The sequence below is a fragment of the Vulpes vulpes genome, chromosome 2 (genome assembly GCF_048418805.1).
Source record: "Vulpes vulpes isolate BD-2025 chromosome 2, VulVul3, whole genome shotgun sequence".
NCBI classification, from domain to species: domain Eukaryota; kingdom Metazoa; phylum Chordata; class Mammalia; order Carnivora; family Canidae; genus Vulpes; species Vulpes vulpes.
Window position 1 is genome coordinate 65,183,978 of NC_132781.1, and position 14,375 is coordinate 65,198,352.

General features: G+C 33.6%; 1 protein-coding gene across 3 annotated transcripts in view; it reads left to right on the forward strand.

The window, feature by feature from the left end:
* The window catches only part of LOC112923689 (UDP-glucuronosyltransferase 2A1), a 49,661-nt gene that overhangs the window by 20,969 nt on the left and 14,317 nt on the right, over positions 1-14,375 (forward strand). The window contains exon 1 of one of the 3 annotated variants that reach the window (XM_026003519.2): positions 10,367-11,131. The exons of the other annotated variants lie outside the window; for them this stretch is intronic. Within the exon in view, the coding sequence (XP_025859304.2) occupies positions 10,408-11,131 (724 nt within the window). The 5' untranslated portion in view covers positions 10,367-10,407. Of the gene's footprint in view, positions 1-10,366; positions 11,132-14,375 lie in introns of those variants that run through there. 3 annotated transcript variants of the gene reach the window in all.

A 14,375-nucleotide genomic window follows, 5' to 3' on the forward strand; every position in this document is an offset into this window, starting at 1 on the left:
TGTATTTTGCTTCTTTTGCTAATGTTTTTTATTTTTTTTATTTATTTATTTTTTTTTAAATCTTTTTTTTTAAAATCTTTTTTTTTAATATTATTTATTTATGATAGTCATACAGAGAGAGAGAGAGGCAGACACAAGGCAGAGACATAGGCAGAGGGAGAAGCAGGCTCCATGCACCGCGAGCCCGATGTGGGATTCGATCCCGGGTCTCCAGGATCGCGCCCTGGGCCAAAGGCAGGCGCCAAACCGCTGCGCCACCCAGGGATCCCGCTAATGTTTTTTATATTCACCTAAGTTGTTGGATATCGATATAGTTTGTTCATACTCAAAATTACATAGATTCTATTGAATTAATATGCTACATTTTATTTACCCATTTTGCTCTTGACAAACATATGAACTATCCTGGTGTTGGCTATTTATGATAAACATTGCTATGAACATTCTTGTACATATCTTTTGGTGAATATGCGCGTGTCATATCTGAGTGGAGTGCTAAGTCATAGGATATGTATTTGTTTAGCTTTAATACATACTGCTAAAATCTAGTTTCTCTCAAGTGCTTGTGCCAATTAATAATCCCACCAGCCATTTACTAGGATTCCAATTGTTCCTTATTCTCACCAACACTATGTATTTTCTTTTTGCCTTCTGAAAAAGAGTATAACCATGCTGTTAATGTGCAGGGTTATCTCATTTTTTAAAAAGATTACGAGCTAACTTATACGTGGTAAAAGTTAAGTGCATAAAGTTTACAGTGTGATGTGTTTTGTCAAATTTAAGTATCTCTGTAACCAGCACATGAATTAATTTCTGGGATCTCTTTTCTAAAAAAGCTGGTCTCCAGACCTTTTCAGAGTGAGTAACTCCTATCGTTTCGTTTTCATTCTTCATTCTGATTTACTTTTATTTTCCTTTTGTGAGCTTTTTAAAAGCATTCTCTAATAACTTGAACTCTAAAAGCAACATGATTACATTGCCACTCATGTTCAGTTTGTGCTCTGCCAAGCAGCTCTGGTCTAGCTCTATTTAGTGATTCTGCAGCAAATGCTCTTGCTAATTGTACCATCTTTGCTATTAACTTATTAAAGTTACTCTTATTAAACACGTACCAAGAGCTTTGATAGGTACAATACAGAGATTATTACTAATACACACACACACCAAGAATGATCATTATCGTTTACATTGGAGCCTTCAAAATTCAGAAAGATTAAGCAACTTTTCTGAAATCACAAAATATGTAACTTAACCAGACAAAGACTGCATGTATATTGAATCCACTACATAAAGATTTTATATTCCCAGGAATAATTACCACCCCCCCAATTTCCAGGATTTTAAATTGAGAAGTCATAGATGGGGAAGAGAAAGAAACAAGTCTGCCAAACTCCCACTGTTTGCTTGGTGATCTGGTGTTTCCTATGAGCATCCTCTCCCCCAACTTTCCTGAGGGCACTGCTGTGACATTATTTCAACTTGACAGATTTTGTTTTGCAAGTTAAAAATCTTTGAATATTTTGGTAACAAACTGGCTGTCTTGTCACAGAGAAGTGTGTGGTCTCGAGTTTACAGAACTTTGCTCTGTCTTCATTGAACAGCATACAGGTCCTGGGTACCCTTGGCCTCTTCTGCTTGCTTATGTTGTTATAAGAATTTTGAAATAATTTTAACTAGCTCTTGAGGAGGAAAAGAGCTAGTTATTTTCACTGGCATACAATTAAGTGCAAATATTTGGTTTAAACTCACATTTTTATGAATCACCATTTCAAGAATATATTAATAATAATAATTATTATTTTACTTTAAAACTCATCTGTGTGTCTTCTGGAGTGCTTACCGATGTTTCTTATATAAAGGTTTTACATATTTGTTGTTAAATTTCAGCCAACTGATTTGTTTTGTTGGTGGTGCTATAAATGAGTTCCCTCTTCCTTTTCTCTGCCACTGGCCATTGTATGTATACAAAAATCCTAATTATCATTCAATTTCAATTTCATATCCTCATATTTGTCCATATTATCCTGTACTTTACAATAGTTATCTAGACACAGTTTCATTAAATTGATACTAGAAATAAATTACATTTCCCTTTCTAATTCTTATGTCACTGGTCCCCTTCTCTTGTCTAATTTTACTTCTAATAAATTCAGACTTTTTAAATAATAGTGAAGATAATTGCCTTTATCTTTTATTTTTAAATTTAATTGAAATAACTAAATTTTATTCATATCATTTTTGTATATATCATTAATATTTTGCTGGATATATTTTTATTGATAGACAAAGGGCTGGATAGAAACAAAATAAAAAATATTCCACTTTTAGGCATTTCTTTAAGATTTTAGTTCCATATCATAAACATTTCATGAAAATAACCTCTGTTTTCCTTCTTTTCCCATGCTTATAATACTTTAAGAGCTCTTTTATTTTTGATATTTTAAGGTTGAGTATAATTTTCTATTTTTTTCTCCAAATTTATTGAGATACAATTGACAGGTAATATTGTGTAAATTTAAGGTGTACAAAGCAATGGTTTGATAGATCAATATATTGTAAAATTATTATTAAAGTTAGTTTTAACACTTCTATCACCTCATATAGTTAACAGTTGTGTGTGTGTGTGATGATAACTTATTCTTTTTTTTTAAGATTTTATTTATTTATTCATGAGAGACAGAGAGAGACAGAGAGAGAGGCAGAGACACAGGCAGAGGGAGAAGCAGGTTCCATGCAGGGAGCCCGACATGGGACTCAATCCCGGGTCTCTAGGATCAGGCCCTGGGCCGAAGGCGCTAGACCGCTGAGCCACCCGGGCGTCCCCAGAACTTATTCTTTTTTTAAAAAAATATTTTTTATTCATTTATTCATGAGAGACACACAGAGACAGGCAGAGACACAGGCAGAGAGAGAAGCAGGCTCCACACAGGGAGCCCGATGCGGGACTCGATCCCAGGACCTCAGGATTATGCCTTGGGCTGAAGGCAGGCTCTAAACTGCTGAGCCACCCAGGCGTCCCCAGAACTTATTCTTTTAGCAACTTTCAAATAGATGATAGAATATTGGTAACTATAGTTACCATGTTGTACATTACATCTCCAGAACTTACTTATCTCATAACTGGAAGTTTATAACCTTTGGTCACCTTCACTCATTTCTCTGCCTCTCAACATCCACTCTTGGCAAACACCATTCTACTCTCTGATGAGTTTGGCTTTTTTAAAAAAAATTTCCATATACAGGTGAGATCATATAGAATTTATCTTTCTCTGTTTGACTTGTTTCACTTAACAAAACACTCTCAAGTTTCATCCATTTTGTTGAAAATGGTACATTTCCCTTCTTTCTTATGTCTACTTTTTTTAATTATGTCTACTTTTTATTTCATTGTGTGATATATGTATATATAGTATATATATATACAATCACAACTTCTTCATTCATCTGTCAATGGACACTTCAGTAGTATCCATATTTTGTCTGTTGTGAGAATGCTGCAATAAACATGAAAGTACAAATATCTTTCCAAGAGAGTAATTTAATTTCCTTTTGATATATACCGAGAAGTGAAATTGCTGGATCATATAGTATCCCTATTAATTTTCTATTTAATTTTCTGAGGTACATTTCTACATTTACTTTTCCCACAGTGGCTGAACCAGTTTACATTCCCACCGACAGTGCATAAGGGTTCCTTTCCTAAAGCTTTGCCAACATTTATTGCTTATCTTTTTGATAATAACCATTTTAACAAGTGTGAGATGATAACTCATCATGGTTTTAAGTTGCATTTCCTGGTGATTAGTGATATTGAGCACCTTTTCATGTACCTGTTGGCCATTTTTATGTTTTCTTTGGAAAAATATCTCTTTAGGTCTTCTTCCCACCTTTAATTGGATTATTTGAGGTCTTCTACTATTGAGTTACATGAGTCTCTTTCATATTTTGAATATTAACCTTTCTTCAGATATGTGGTTGCAAATACTTTCTCCCATTCTGTAGTTTAAGTTTTCATTTTGCTTCTTTTGCTTTGCAGAAGCTTTTGAGTTTGATGTGGTACCAATGATTTATTTCTGCCCTTGTGGTTTGTGCTTTGGGTTTCATCCATAAAATCATTGCCAAAACCAATACCAAGCAGCTTTGGTTCTATGTTTTCTTCTAGGAGTTTTATGGTTTCAGGTCTTATATTATTTTGAGTTAATTTTTGTGAGTGGTGTGAGACAGGGATTCAATTTCATTCTTTGGCATGTGAATATCCAATTTTCCCAGCTTCATTTATTGAAGAGACTATCTTTTCTCTATTAAGTATTCTTGGTTTCCTTGTCAATTGTTAAGTAACCATATATGTATGGGTTTATTTCTGAGTTCCCAATTCTGATCTATTGATCTATGTGTCTGCTTTTATGTCAGTTTCATATTATTTTAATTACTGTGCCTTGTAAATACAGTTTAAAATCAAGAAGTGTGAGGCCTCCAGCTTTGATCTTTTTTCTTGGAATTACTTTGGCTATTCAGGGTCTTTTGTGGTTCCATACAAATTTTAGTATTGTTTTCCCTATTTCTATAAAAAAAATGTCGTTGGAATCTTGATAGGGATTTTACTGAATCTACAGATTGCTTTGGTAGTGTGGACATTTTAACAATATCAGTTTTTATGATATGAACACAAGAGATCTTTCCCTTTATTTGTGTCTACTTCAATTTTTTTCATTGATGTTTTAAAGTTTTCCATGGTCAATTAGAGGTCTATATGTGAGACCTGAAACCATAAAAATCCTAGAAAAGTGCACCAATTGAAATTTCTCAGACACTAGTCATAGCAAAATTTTTCTAGATATGTCTCCTAAGGAAAGGGATAAAAAGCAAAAATAAACTATTGGGATAACATCAAAATAAAAAGCTTCTGCATAGCAAAAGAAACAATCAACAAAACTAAAAGACAGCCTACTGAATGTGAGAAGGTATTTGTAAATAATATATTCAATCAAAGCTCAGTATCCAAGATATATAAAGAACTTATACAACTCAAAACCCCAAAAACAAATAATCCAATTTAAAAATGGGTAGAAGACATGAATATCTCCAAAGAAGACATACAAATGGTCAAGACATATAAAAAGATGCTCCACATCACTCATCATCAAGCAAATGCCAGTTAAAACTAGGTGAGGTGGGGGGGATCCCTGGGTGGCGCAGCGGTTTGGCGCCTGCCTTTGGCCCAGGGTGCGATCCTGGAGACTCGGGATCGAATCCCACGTCAGACTCCCGGTGCATGGAGTCTGCTTCTCCCTCTGCCTGTGTCTCTGCCTCTCTCTCTCTCTCTGACTATCATAAATAAAAATTAAAAAAAATTAAAAAAAAACTAGGTGAGGTGAGGTATCATTTCACATCTGTCAGAATGGCTAAAATCAAAACCACAAGAAAAAAGTCTTGACAAAAAGGAACCCTCATGCACTGTTAATAAGAGTGAAACTGGCATAACCACTGTGGAAAACAATATGGAGTTTTCTCAAAAAATAAAAGAAATAGAATTACCATATGATCTAGTAATTCCACTATTGAGTATTTACTTAAATATTTTATTTATTCAAAAAATATATGTACCCCTATGCTTATTGAAGCATTATTTATAATAGTCAAGTTATGGAAACAACTCATGTCCATTGATAAATGAATGGATAAAGAAAATGTGATTTATTATATATATATTATATATACATATATCATATAATGAATGTAATACATGTATACACATACACAGTGGAATGCTATGCAGCCATGGGAAAAAAATGAAATCTTGCCATTTGCAACAATCTGGATGGTTCTAGAGACTATAATGCTAAGTGAAATTAGAGAAAGACAAATACCATATGATTTCATGTACATGTAGAATTTAAAAGAGAAAACAAAGAAAGAAAGAAAAAGGAGACTTTTAACTATAGAGAACAAACTGATGGTTACCAGAGGGGAGTTGATGGGGTGGGGGAGGATGGATGTAATAGATGAAGGGAATTAAAAGTACACTTTTCATGATGAATATTGAATAATGTATAGAATTGTTGAATCACTATGGTACACTTGAAACTAATATAATACTGCATGTAAACTATACTGAAATTAAAATAGAAAAATAATAAAGTTTTCCAGGTACAGATCTTTCACTTCCTTGGTTAAGTTTATCCCCAAGTATTTTATTATTTTTGATGCTGTAGTAAATAGCATAAAAATAATATTTTTAAATTAATTTTACAGCTATTTTGTTAGTATAGTAAAACAACTGATTTTTGTATGGTGAGTGTGTATCCTGCATCTTTACTAAATTTATTTATTAGTTTTAACAGACTTCTGGTGGAATCTTAAAAATTTTCTATATATAAAAGGATGTCATCTTCAAGCAGAGAAAAATTTACTACTTCTTTTCTAATTCAGATGTCTTTTATTTATTTTTCTTGCTTGACTGCTTTTACTAGGACTTCCAATATTATGTTGTATAGGAATCCTGAGAGTAGGCATCCTTCTGATCTTAGAGGAAAAGCTTTCAGTCTTTCACTATTGTGGATGATGTTACCTATGGGCTTGTTATGATTTTCTGTAAAAAATCTTGAGCTGGGGAACTTATTGCAGGAGAGTGTTTGTCAATATTTATACTTCCTAAAATTTAGAAGTTTCTTTTTCTACTTCTGTCAATTTTGGTTAATGTTAAATAAGATAGGTAGATGATAGATAGATAGATAGATAGATAGATAGATAGATAGATAGATAGATGATAGATAGATGATAATTTAATTTTATCCATCTTTAAGTTGTCAAATATATTTTCTTAGAGTTCTAGCTTAAGTGACTAGCTTTTTAAGTGTCTTCTTCTTATTATTTTTTAGATTTATTTATTTGAGAGAGAGAAGAAAGAGAGAGAGAGAGATGGCACATGAGCCAGGGGAGGGGTAGAGGAAGAGGAGGCAAGAGAGGGGAAAAAATCTCAAGCAGACTTCTTGCAGAGCATGGAGGAGGCCAATGAGAGGCTCAATTTCATGACCTTGAGACTATGTCCTGAGCTGAACTCAAGAGTTGAGTTGCTCAACCAGCTGAGCCACCCATGAGCCCCTTAAGTGTCTTCTTTCCATCTTCTTTCTTTACATTTTTAAAGTTCTTTTTTATTATGATTTTTCTGATTCCCCTATAATGCATTCCTATTTGCAATCATCTCCCACACTGACTCTAGTCTTGGCTATTTTTCTTGCTTTGGCCTATGTGACTTTAGTGAATGTAATACATGTGGCAGTTTATTCTCTTTGTTCTGTGATATTTAAAAATATGTATATTAATGCAAATATTTATTCAGAATAAGAAATCTTCACAAAAGATTCATTTTGTGAAAAAAGACAAAGGCCATAAGTATCACAAAATTCAGAAAAATAACATATTTTTGAATTTACTTCCTGACATTTCTTTATAATATTTTTCATTACTTTTTTGGCTGAATATTCTTTAATTGCCATATTCACATGACATTTTATAATTCTGTTTTATATAGAGAATAAGGATAATTCAACATGCTCCGTAGCATGCTTGATCAAAATTTATTTTACACTATTGATAATTAAAGAAAAAAAATTTTCTGCTTCACAACTTGCTTTTGGGTCCTATCAGGTGAACTTTCAGGATTATTGCCAAATTTGAGAAGATATTTGTAAAGTTTCTTTTAAAAGAGTTGTAAGGTTTGAAAGAACATTCCATAGACCAAATTCTGGCTTGCTCTGTATAATTTTTTTAAATTTAACACATTTTTATTTTTATGTTTTTGTTAAGATATAATTAACATTCAGCATGTTAATTTCAGGTATACAATATAATGATCTAATATGTATATATTGCAAAGCAATCACCACAGTAAGTCTTGTTATTTCTGTCACTATACATACTTACAGAATTTTTTTGTGTGATGAAAGATTTACTTTCTTGGCAAGTTTCAGATATGCAGTACAGATTACTAACTATGGTCGCTGTGCTATGCATTACAGCCTCATGACTATTTATTTTATAACTGGAAGTTTGTACCTTTTGATTCCCTCTACCCATTTCACTCACCCCATCTCCAGCAACCAGCAATTGTTCTCTGTACCCATAGGCTTGTTGCTGTTGTTGTTGTCGTTGTTGTTAGATTCTACATATAAGTGAGATCATATGGTATCCGCCTTTCTCTAACTTGATTCATTTAGCATGATGTCCTCAGGGTCCATTCATGTTGCTGTGAACTTTTTGTGTTGTGATTTAAACTTCTAGCATGCTGAATGGTGAGGGACACACAACTCAGAATACTCACCCACAAAGATATCAGCCAAAACATCCATATGACCCATAGGATCAACTAGCACTTGGATAACTCAGATTCACATGAGCATGAACAAGGTCAGCCCAGGATAGCTCTGCCTAGCTAGATCAGAATTGTGAGCAGAGTCAAAACTAAATAGAAAGTTGTTGCTTTAAGACTATAAGGCTTTGGGAAGTCTGTCATTTGATAATAGAAAACTAATAAAAAAGACTTCTGGTTTTGAGATACTCCATCTGTTAAATCCTGGACCTGTACTTTGCTTCTACTTAGACATATGCACTCTCTTTTTTGCACTTCGTTATCCAGCGATCTACTCTAAATGTTTAAAAAGTGGCTTTCTGTGGTGTAAAAAGGGGAATAAACCACTTTTATATAGCATTTATTAATATCTGTGGTGTAACCCCTCCTACCTTGACTAATTTCAAGCTCTTGGTGATGTAATGACCAGCTTAGAAAAACACATACAAATTAACAATTAACTTCCATTAGCCTGTAATAGTCGGGTCTAGATAACTGTTGGCAGATCCATTGATACCAGCTTTGATATGCACAAAGTTCATGGACACAGTTTTATTATGCTGGAAAATGTTATACTCTCCTATACATGCTGCAGACAAGCATTTGGGCCTATAAATATTATACCCAGAAACAAACATAAGCACATACAAATTCTTTGCTTAATAAAACAGAAGCTTCTCTCTCTTGGAGAAATCTATTCCCCAAGAGAAATCTTGGGCAATAAGTAAATGCCCCTCTTTGTTGTTCATTTCTATAGCTATGACACTCCCATCTCTACTCATATATATTATCAATATATGCATTTCCAACATACATCATTATTTACTCTTCAGGAAAATTGTTAGTTTTAAATATTTCTGAAAAGTCAAATGGGTAGAATAGCTCTCCTTTCCCAGCATCTTCCAAGATACCACTAAAAAACATGCTTCTGGAAATATCATTTTCTAGGAAAAAAAAATATGCCATCTAACAATCTTTTTATATCACAGAAATCCTATTTATTTATTTATTTTTAATGATTTTATTTTTATTTACTCATGACAGATACAGAGAGAGAGAAAGGCAGAAACATAGGCAGACCAAGAAGCAGGCTCCCCGGGGGGAGCCCAATGTGGGACTCTATCCCAGGACACCGGGATCATGCCCTGAGCCAAAGGCAGACGCTCAACCACTGAGCCACCCAGGCATCCCTCAAATCCTATTTAGAAGCTAGAATAGTTTCACTATAGGACACATATGATCATTTTCTGAATCTCATTTGCAAATCTGAGTAGACTTCTTTAATGGAAATTAAAATGGAACCCAAAGCACTCAAGGCTCTCCAAAGTGTCCTGTTTTAAATAACATTTTCCTTGTCTGCACTGTCCTATGTTGGCCTTCACTCTAAACATACTGAACTGATAACACATAAATGGTCATGATTCCCATATCAGCATTCTTTTTTTCCTTTTCTTCCATTTACCTTCAGAACCCTCCTTCTGTCACGTTTGCTTCTGGGCTCAGGTGAAATGCACCCTCCATCCTGCAGCTTTGTGTGACTTTTTTCACATTGGAGTGACAGCATCTTCTGGGGCCCTGAAATACTGTACTTTAATATACTATTTAGCATTATCCTCCTGTTACTACGTGATGTATGCATCTTATCCATATACGAGCATGTAACCAACTTTATGTCGACTTACATTTTTGTTTCCCAAATTATCAATCATCATGTTCCATAAGATGTACTATATTATCTACTAGACTTGCTTAATTGGGTTCTTCTATTACATTTAAAGATTGTCAATTAAATATATATTATTTTTATTTTAATATATTTAAAATGAACTCCTAAAATACTGCAGCCATTTCTTCAAAACATTTAAATATTTCATATCTCCTCTTGGACAAATACTCTATTGTACTGTGCCTCGTCAACAACGACAAAGTGCTCTACACATAGTGTCATTTCTTAACTCTAGAAATTAATTTTTAACTTGATCTGTATCTAAATTGCCTCTTCACTCTGTGCCCAGCAAACATTTAACTTCTGTAGAGCAGTGTGTAAGGAACCTACTGTCATGATGTCCACAAAATGGATTTCAGCAATTGTGCTGCTACAGCTCTGCTACACTGGCTGTGGATTCTGTGGGAAGGTCCTGGTGTGGCCCTGTGACATGAGCCATTGGCTCAATCTAAGGATTATTCTGGAGAAACTCACAGAAAGGGGCCATGAGGTGACTGTGTTGGTGTCTCCACAGAGTTTCATCATTAACTACAACAAGCCTTCCACACTGAAATTTGAGGTGATCCCTGTGCCACGCGACAGAGAGGCTGCTGAAAAATCACTAAATGACTTTTTAGACTTAGCTACTAATGTTATGCCAACATTGTCACACTGGCAGTCAGCATTAAAACTGCAAGAGTTCTTTCATCAAATAACAGGACACTTAAAACTCCTATGTGAGACTGTAGCCTACAACCAGTCAATCATGAAGAAACTCCGGGAAGCTAACTACAACGTAATGGTCATAGACCCTGCGTTACCCTGTGGAGAGCTGATTGCTGAACTACTGGGGGTCCCTTTTGTGTACACACTAAGGTTTTCTATGGGTGACACCGTGGAAAAATACTGTGGGAAGCTTCCAGCTCCACTTTCCTATGTTCCTGTTACCATGGCGGCACTAACAGACAGAATGACTTTTCTGCAAAGGGTAAAAAATTTAATGTTCTCCATTTTCTTTAACTTCTGGATCCACCAATGTAACAATCAGTTTTGGGACCAGTTTTACAGTGAAGTATTAGGTAAGAGACTGCTTTTCATTCTAAAATAGTCATGTAAAGAAACAGGTGGTTTAAGAAAAGTCTGGGAAAATGAAAAGGGTATATTCTTAAGAGTTTCAATTCCACATAAACCTTTATAAATAATAGCAATGAACATTATCCATATTCAGTTAAAGGGGTGAGGCAAGAAATATCTTGGTACGGTTACCCTTTCTTTCCAGTCATCTAACCAGTTTGTACGGTACCCTGATACTTAATAGATTGTTATCAAAACAAAATACAAAACACACTAATAAGTGTCAATCTAATGGAAGATATATTTTTTTTATCAGATATAGGATATCACAAATGAATCTTGTATACTGAGTTTTCATAATGGAGGAGATTTGGCTTTTTATTGGTCAAAGAGTACAATATTTGTTGTAAGAGTAAGATAATCCTCTTGCCTTATTACAGCCATAAACTGAAGCCTAAACTATATTAACAGTGGGATTAATTTTGGCATATGTAATTTCCTTTGTCTGAATTTTGACCCACAAATTTTGAGACTCCTGGATTATTACATTTAAAATGTATATTATTCTCTACTTGGACCAGAGTCTCTGCCATTCATATCTCTTTTTTAAATGTTGGTTGAAACTTCATTAGTCGTACATGAGCTGTTTGATCATAGCTGGTCATACTGAAAAGTTTTCCAGATGCTTTATACTCCTTAAGTGAGTACTACACAGAACCTGAAAAATTCAATGGAAAACTAAGAAACCTAATGCTTGAGTTGTTGAAAGATAGCATTTTTTTTTTTAGTTACTAATTACACATATTCTATTTTTAACTGCTTACTTTTTCTAATAAGGAATGGTTTTGCTTTGCAAGTTTCATATGTTTGGCTCTCATTTGATTCCTTCAACTGAGGTTGGCTTCCACTTCCAACTATTTTTGAGAATCTTGGTGTTGCTAGGGCTGGTTTCTCTGGAGGCCTGTCCTCCTGGATTGTATGTGGCCATTTTGTTTTTGTTTTGCTATATCCTCTCATGGTCTTTTCTCTGTGCCTATGTAAACCCAATGTCTCTTCCTTTTCTTATAAAGAGACCAATGATACTGGAGTAAGCCCCACTCTTGGACCTCATTCTAATATAATTACTTCTTTAAGGTATCTAACTCAAAATATGATCAGATTTCAACATGAATGTTAGAAGAACACAAGTCAGTCTGGAACACTGACTTTACAATAGATACCTTGTTTCACAAACAATATATTCAAAGGAATCCACTTTAAAACTCCATAGCTTTATACATGATTTAAATTTATACTGTGCTGATTTCACCACAAATAATTTGAGAACCAGGAAGCACAACCTGGGTGAAGACAGTGTGTTGGGTTCTATGGATTTAAAGTAAAGAAGACAGGATTTTGACCTCAATTCCATTCTCATAAATAAATGCAAGACATGGAAAAATAAATATATTCTGATAATAAAAGAAACTTTTCCAGTGCTATCGATAAATTTTTAGTCCATTTGTCATATTATGCATAAAGAGGGGAAAGTTATAGGATTCTCTGTGCATAAATATTATGGAATAAATGTAATCCTTAGGATCTATGGCAAATTTTTAACTCTGTCATCTTTAGTAGGCTTGTTTGTTTGTTGTATGTACTTTTGTTGATTTTCAGTCCTGTATTCTCTTATCTTCTATATTAGGAAATTCTGAATATACCATGACCATAACTTCCTTGTCAATCTCATAACAAAAATAACTAATAAAATGGCTGAAAAATTTAAACAGAACAAAATTATATATAATGAATAATAATTGGCTTCGTATTTCTCTACATAAGCACTATGATATTCTTGTCTTTACCTGAAGATATTCATTAAACATATTTATTTAATACATCTTTTCTTTCTTCTTTATCATTAGGAGGAATGACTAAATATTCATTTTTGCCTTTCTTTTCACCGAATCTAGATTTGACATCTTTCTGCAGAATATTTTAAAATTTACATTATTCTTTACATTCACTTAATAGCATTAATTTTAATGGATGTAAAAATCATTGAACTAGTCTAGTCATGATAACTACTTGGGTTGTTCCAACTCTGATATTACAAAAAAAGTTGTCCTAAATTTATTGCACTTATATCCTTGCCACAATGTTCTCTAAAACTGCTGAATCATTTAGCCTTTATCCTGAGACCTTTTCTGAAGTGGATAAAAACTATTCCATTTTCCTCAAGTCTGTTTATCTTAGTACCTGTAAGAACATTTTAGGGAATTTAAGCCTTTTTTCTATAATATGTGTACAAATATATTTTAAACCCATCAATTGACATGGAAATTTTGAACTAATTTACACAGACATAAAAATATTTTGTATCTACTTCAAAATATTATGCATCTACTTTCAGATCTTAGAAAATATCGTACCAACAAAAGAATATATAAAATGTAAGTGTACCATTGAAAGAAATAATAAAATAAACTTCTGTGTACTCTATAAGTAAGATAGGAAATAGATTGTTATCTATCTTAGAAACACCCTTCTTTTAGTGGAAACTATAAACCTGACTCTGGTGAACATTTTGAAAATTTTACATCTGCCATCTATAGGTGATTCTCTCAAAATTTTATTGTTTAGTCTTTTGAATAGTGTACAAATACAAACAGATTTGCTATTTATGCTCAATATTCTTTGGTGATGGAATCATGTATTTTCTCTCTCTTTTTTTAAAGCTCTTTGTATAGTGTTTTATTGTATACTACACCATGCCATTCTATGGATGGACATCTGGCTGTGTAAAGTGTTTTATGTAATGCTGCTATGAACATTCTTGTATATGTCATTTGTTGTATAAGAGTAATAGTATAAATAAGGTATAAACTATAAACATTTTCCCCTACCAGATAATCTCAGAGCTTCCTAAAAAATTTATACTTCAACAAAGATTATACTTTAACTGTTAACAGGGCATTTTATTCACCACTGCTCCATGTCTATTTTTTTTGAGTCTGTTTATCTAACTAACCTGTATCTAATATTTTAGGGAATTTAAGCCTTTTTTTCTATAATGTGTCTTGCAAATGTGTTTTAAGCCCATCAGTTGACTTGGGGATTTTCAACTAATCTACCCAGACATAAAAATATATCTCTCTCCACACCTCTTCAACACAATACTGAAGGTTCTAACTAAGGAAATAAGACCAGAAAAGGAAATAATACAGATGCCAGAGATAGACCCAACCAAGGTAGTCCAGTGATGTTTGA